The sequence below is a fragment of the Phaenicophaeus curvirostris genome, chromosome 38 (genome assembly GCF_032191515.1).
Source record: "Phaenicophaeus curvirostris isolate KB17595 chromosome 38, BPBGC_Pcur_1.0, whole genome shotgun sequence".
Taxonomy (NCBI): Eukaryota; Metazoa; Chordata; class Aves; order Cuculiformes; family Cuculidae; genus Phaenicophaeus; species Phaenicophaeus curvirostris.
This window is the reverse complement of record NC_091429.1, coordinates 905,053-911,928: the sequence shown is the minus strand read 5'-3', so window position 1 is coordinate 911,928 and position 6,876 is coordinate 905,053. Positions and strand designations below refer to the sequence as shown.

The window sequence follows — 6,876 nt, the reverse complement described above, 5'->3', positions numbered from 1 at the left end:
CTGCGCGTTTTGCCAGCGGGAGCGGCTGCCCTTGATGAAGACTTAACTGACGTAATTAAGGCAGTTTCTTGTTGCCGAGCTAAAAAGCCAATCCCAACAACATGAAACTACCTAAACCACAGATCAGCTGCGCGGAGAGGGGCGGAAGATCCACTCATTTCTGTCAGAGAGGAGGGAAGGAGATAAAAAAAATATATGTATAGGTAGGTAGAGGAGACAGGGAGAGGAGGAAAGAGAGAAAGGAAGACAGAGAGAGGAGGAAAGAGAGAAAGGAAGACAGATAGAGAGAAAGAAATTCGCCCTCTTTGTTGCTTTTCTCGGTTCCCCCCTCCCCTTTCTCCCCGAAATTGCAATTCCAGCCTCGCAAACGCTGAGCAGCCTCCGCTAGAAAATGCTTGGGGAGGGGGATTGGGGGGGAAAGGGGGGAAACAGCCCCCAAAACCCGAATCGGAGTCTTTAATCTCTGCATTAAACCCCTTTTAATAGGCGCTCGGCTCTTCGCAGCCTGTGTGCGATGGGGGCGTTGAGCAGGAGAGCCCTGAAAATCTTGAATTATTGCGATGTGGCTGCATCCTGACATTATCCCCGTTCAATTGCGTTGATAACTCCTGCTGCAAGCGAGAAAAAGCTTCTCTAAGACCACTCCAGACAGACAAACTGCCACCAAAACCGCTCATCTCCTGCCTCCCCTGCCCTCAGCCACCAGGACACTGCAGGCATCCCTGGAATATAGAGGCATCTCTGCACGCACCGAGGCAACATCTGCTTCCCAAGTCCTCCAGCCATCCCAAAAAAAGCCTCATAATCCGAGAATCCACACCTCTAGACAAGCCTCTATCATTCCCTGAGCCAACTTCACACAAGTAAGTTTCCAGGGAGGAGGTTGAGGGGGGGTAGGGAAAAAAAAAAAACCGGAATTATATGCGTAATCCTTCCTCAACCCTGCATTTTCTCGCTGAAAATGAGCTGTCAGACGCATAGAAACCTCTCCCGGGGAGAAAACAATCCTCCAATCCTCCAAGAAACGCGGAGCAGAGACACATCGGTGAGGCTGCAGCTTCAAAGTGTAAGTTCAGCTCGGCTCGTTTTACCTTGGAACCGAGGAAAATATCTCCACTGGTGCTCCAGGCATGCAGACAGCCAAGAAATCGCTTCCCTTACCTTGCTGCTCCTTCCACTTGACATCCCATGGTCTGTTTTATTGAAGTGTATTCCCTTGGATAGAGATTCTCCCTTAGACCCCATAAGGAGCGTGTCTTCCCTCAAAAAGACCCAAAGCAATGAGGAGTGTGCATCCCAAGGTTGCTGCTCCAGCTCTGCCTTCCTTCCCTCCTCCACAGTCACCTTTAAATGCATCTTTTACTGCTGCAGCACATTATATTTGCAGATCATAAAATCCACCTCCAGCGCTTACCAAGACTGTCCTGACATTACTGTTTTATGACCTTGACTTATTGTGGTCACCTGGATAATATTTAAATCAACGTTATGGTCTCTCACTTATATTAAACCCGCTAGGATACTCTCCTGGAAGCCTTAAAAGGATGAGTCCTGGGGAAAAAATAAACCTACATAGGAGGGAAAAAAAAAAAAAGTGTTTCTAAAAAAATACACTTTAAAAAACCCACTTGTACACGGTTCTATGAAATTTATTTTGCTCCATAAAGGAAGATACATGCAAAGTATAACACATACAGAATATATTTAAATAACACAGCCACGAGAAATGGACTTTTTCATCATAAGATACCAATACTGCTTTATTTTTTAATTTTTTTTCTTTTTGCCTTAAATATATGGTGGATAGTATCACTTCATTGGGGGAAACTGGGTAACTACGGGATGTGAGGATGTTCCCACTGCAACTTTAATTTACAGACACTTATATGAAATCCATCTTTTAGCCTTTTTTTTTTTTTTAATTATTATACAATAGGCAGACTACACTAGAATATGAAAAGCAAACTTCTGGACGCACCTATTATCCTAAACATAAAATGCATAGAGAAAGGTCCTTCTGGCTTGTGCTGCACGTAAATAACTTAATCATTTTACAAGGTGGTTTTTTAGCAACCATCTCCATCTTTATTTTACATAGAAACACGGATGCAATATATACCCTCATGCTCAGAGCGCTGCGTCTGCTCTCTACCAACTGTAAATACCCACATCACTTGAGGTCCTTTAATTTTTGCATACGCATTGCAGTTATACCCAGGAGAAAAGAGAAATAAAATAAAATAAAATAAAATAAGCCCTCAAACTGCGCAGGGCTTATTGATTTGTGTGTGTGTTGCCTCTCTCTGTCTCCCTCGCCTGCACGGGGGGGGGGTGGGGGGGTGGGGACCCCTCAGGTGAAATTAAAATTCGAAGTCAGTTCGCGGATTCGGTTCTCCCTGTTCATTTTCTTGAGTTTCATCCTGCGGTTCTGAAACCAGATTTTGACTTGTCTGTCAGTCAGGTTTATGCTCTTGCTAATCTCCAGGCGGCGCTCGCGGGTCAAGTACATATTGAACAAGAATTCCTTCTCCAGCTCCAGCGTCTGGTGCTTGGTGTAAGGGCACCTTTTCTTTCTTCCGCTCTTTGCTGTCAGCCAGTTCCCTGTCGTGTTTTCTGCCTTTATATCCTCTGTTAAAAATAACATCGTCACATAAGTACCCGGGGAATGGGGGGGAGAACTTACCCGACGGCTCCATCCTCTTGGATAAAAAATATTTTATTATATATATATATATATTTTATTTTTTTTTTAAATTTTTAAACAAGAAAGCAGCTCGCCTATGGGCAAAAAAAAAAAATAAAACAGAAAAAAAGGAGCTTTGCTGTCCTGCAGGTTTCAGGGAGGAAAGAGCAGGTCGGGAAGAGGTAAAGAGGTGGTTGGGTGCAAATTGATGGAAAAAAAAACCCCACACACCTCCACCTCTCAGGGATTGAAAACCCTGAGAAAACGCCCCTCTCCGCGCTCCTTCAGCACCGTGTGGGTTTATTCTGCCTTCGCTAAGCTGGGTGGAGGGGTTGAAAACGCCATTTATTCCAAATAATCTGGGAGAAGGGCTTTTGGAGTCCCCCCGCAGCTCCTGGGGCTGCTCCAAGTCACCCTTTGCCATCCAAAAAATATAGAATTTCACCAGGTTTTGAGAACGAACCGCAGAGGCTGAAATATTTACCCAAACCGTGTTATTTGGGGGGAAATAAACCTTTTTCGATCATCCCGGAGACCTCCCGAGGTGCCTTTCAGTCAAGTGTATTTTCCATGTATGAAATAGATTTGCCTTTAGGAGCCGTGCGGGCACAAAGAGGTAAATCCGGAGGTGATTTTAATCCCATCTACACTCTCCTCACTCCACACGCTCTTCTCCATAGGCAAAAAGCAAAACGTATTTCACACGTTCATAAATAAACACAGAGAATCCTTGGGCTTTGAATTTGGTCATGAGAAAATCCTGGCACCAGCAGCCTCAGCTGAGAGGGGGAAAAAAAACCAAAGTGGATCCTGAGATTGAAGTGATTTCTTCGTAAAATTTGAGGGGAAAAAAATAAATTTAAAAATATATGGATTTAGCCAAAGGCACCTTCAAAATTTGCTGGTGGGACCTGGAGCCGCTTTAAGAGTTTGGAGCAAACCTCGAATTCCACCAAGCCCTGGAAATCCCCTTGGAAACTCCACCTCGCCCCAAAATTACATCAGAAAGGGCTTCCTCGCGAATCACGAATTCGGATTCGAGCGAAACGAAAAAGCGAAACCATCGAACATTTCGAAAAGGAAGCGACAAACCCAGAAACAAACGAAATTCTTCCTCAGATGGGTCTGAGCCTGGGAGGACGCTGCAAACAGCACGAAAAACCTCTGGAAACGCCACCAAAATCCCTGAAACCACGTTTTCTCCACGCACCTATTTTAAATTGAACACCTGAAGTGAAAAAACACCCTTTATCTGCATTTATTTCCTCCTTTTATTGCCAAACGCAGCCCGATTTCATCCTTTTTTGGGGTTAACTCCCACCAAAACCTCTCTTGGCGTGGAGAGCGAAGGCAGATAAGTTTGTAGGGGTTTTGATAACCTTGACTTTGCTGCTTTTTTTGGTGTGTAATTGTAACTCATCTGTCAGATAATATGATTTCCCTTTGGATGCGGAACGGTGTTTTAAAAAAAAAATTAAAAAATAACAACAAATGGGGGGAGGAAGGGAAAATAATTTAAAAAATATAGGGAAAAAATAGATATATTTCTGGGTTGTGATTTAAAAAGGCCAATTTGAGAGGGGGAAACGCCAGAGGGGAGGTTTTGAGGCGCCACAGCCCCAAGATGTGTGCGCAGGGGGGTCCCCACACACACCCCAGACCCCAGCCCCTCAGCTCTGGAGCCCTAATTATAACCCAGCGCCCTAATTATAGCCCAGAGCCCCGCACACGGCGGATATTTTAATCCACATACCCCAGGCAAAACCCTGCAACCCGCCGCTTGGATCTGCAGGGAGATTTTTCACTCCAACTTTTTTTAGGGAAATTCAATCCAGCCCTTCACACGATTCCCACTTATCGACCTGAGAGAAGCTCCTGAACCCACCAGCATCGAATGATCAGAGAAACCGACCCGAATATTCGCACAGAGAGATTTCAAGCCATATGCAACCTCCACGATGAAAATAAAATGTGCTCCATGAACGCCTCTTTTCAGACAACCCCAAACTTAAAACATCTGCTCCACACACAGAAACGGGTTTTGCCTTCGCAAACGAGACCTCAATTCGCCAAGAAAAAAAAAATAAAAAGAATAAAAGGCAGCAAAGCAGCATCTTTTCCCTCTCTGAGGCTCCCAAGCAAGGAAACCAACCCCAGCCAACAACTCCAGCCTGAGATGTTTATAACTGCAAATTAGACTCGACGCAGTTTAATTTTTCACCCCACTTGAGCCCCGAGAGAAGCCAAAGAGGACGATTTCGCTGAGTACGTGGAAATAAAGCGCTTGCACAGACGAAGGGAGAGAAAAAAAAAATCAAGGTTCATTTACCTTAAAAAAAAAAACCAACCACAAAACACCTCGAAAACACCTCGAAACCTCAACCAACCGACCCCAAATCTCTGCGATTTCGCAGCAAAACCACCTCATCTCGTCACATTCTGCAGCTCTGATTGCAAGGACCAATTTTTTTCCTTTGCATAAGCCCATGCACAGCAATTTTCCTCCAGATAAACAGCGAGAGGACGAGTTCTCACATCGCTCTCTGCTCCTTTTTCAAGCTCGAACGCATATAAAGAACAAAAAAACCAAACCATCACAAGCAAACCGAGCACCAAACCCAACATTTCTAGGAAAACCATATTTTTTTTTCGCAAAGACAGCAGCAATACACAAGATTATTGAGCCAATTTCTGGAGGAGAAGTTGGCAGGGCAGAGAGCACCTCGCTGCATATTCGCAGGGCTCTTATTAGCTATGGATGGTTACTAATTGCTGAAATTAGCTCGTGGTAACGAAGGGCTCCCTTACCTTTCGCTTCATTGTCAGAGTTGTCAGTGCTGGTGTCAGTGTTTTTATTCAGCTCTTTCTCTGCCTCCGAAGGGCTGATTTTAGGCGCTGGGGCGCTTTTTTCTGTTTTAATCTCGCTCGTGGACGAGTTCTGAGTCTGCTCTGGGTTTGTGTTTTCGGGGAAACTCACTTTAGCCACCGGGGGATGAGGAGGAGGAGGAGGAGGAGGAGGTGGAGGAGGTGGCGGTGCTGGTTCCAGATGCTCGTTCCTGGGGTTCAGGCTCGCCCTGGACTCAAAACTCGCCTCAAACTCGTTGGGGTTGCTGCAGTTTGACGTCTTCTCCATGGAGGGGTAACCTTGGCTGGCTCGGTAGTAGCTGGGGACGGGGACTTCATGGTCACCGAGGCAGGACTCAGGCATTTGGTTGGGGTAGAGAGCAGCCTCGGTGGCATTTTTCGCTCTTTTATCAGCGTTAAACATGCAGCAAACATTCTCTTCCTTGACGTTGGCCGGGAAGGAGCAGGATGGGAGCTGCCTCGCAACAGGTTGCTCGATCCTGTAGGTGTTTTTGGGGTCACACCAGGTGTCTAGCGGAGACAGGTAAGACGGGTAGGTGCTGAGAGACAGGGATGCGCTATTCACCTCGTCCCTTTTGGAAAGAGGAGGGATAATTCCACAGTTCCTCATGACTCCGCAGCTGAAATCGCTCCCAGGCTGCATGTACATCCCTTGGCTGGAGGAATAATTCTCCCCTCTACAGGTACCGGCCAACGAGTCCATCAAAAACGAGTTGGAAGTCACATTGTTGGGACATGACATTTTCAGAGAGGGTTTTTAAGGAGGAATACTCCAGCCAGGGGCTGACATCTTTTTTTTAGGGGGGAAAAAAAAAAAAAAAAATATCAAGCACCATAATTATCCACGCATCGCTCTCCCCCCCCACCCCCCTCCCCTTCCAGCCCCCCCCCCACGTGACGCCCAGGCCAATGAGGATTGAAAATGGCCTTGATGATTCAGACGGGGGCGACGTCACGGGGGTCAAGTTGTCGGGACCGGGAGCGGCTCCGTGGAGCAACAGCGACATCTGGCAGCCCCGGGCCGGGTCCTGCCCGTCGAACAAAGGCGGAGAGACCCGCCGAGCGTTTGTTTACCAACGGGGCCACGCGTGGGGAGGGGGCGAAGCCAGTTTGGGGTCGGGGGGAAACGCTATTTTAAAAAAAATAATTATATATATACATAAAATTAAAAAAAAATTATATATACGCATTAAAAAAAATTAAAAATTATATATATATACACTAAAAGTATTAAAAATTATATATACATTAAAAATAAAAAAATATATGTCCATAAAAAAATTATATATATACATACAAAAATGTTAAAATTATATATATACATACAA

At 45.5% G+C, this 6,876-nt stretch overlaps 1 protein-coding gene across 1 annotated transcript; it reads right to left on the bottom strand.

Moving 5' to 3' along the window:
* Window positions 1-2,341: 2,341 nt before the first annotated feature.
* On the bottom strand, window positions 2,342-6,353 carry HOXC10 (homeobox C10). The gene is made up of 2 exons (XM_069879495.1): window positions 5,492-6,353; window positions 2,342-2,628 (listed from the first exon to the last, which is right to left on the bottom strand). Exons 1-2 carry the CDS (start codon window positions 6,288-6,290, stop codon window positions 2,351-2,353), a joined length of 1,077 nt encoding a protein of 358 aa, XP_069735596.1. The 5' UTR covers window positions 6,291-6,353; the 3' UTR covers window positions 2,342-2,350.
* Between the last annotated feature and the right edge of the window lie 523 nt (window positions 6,354-6,876).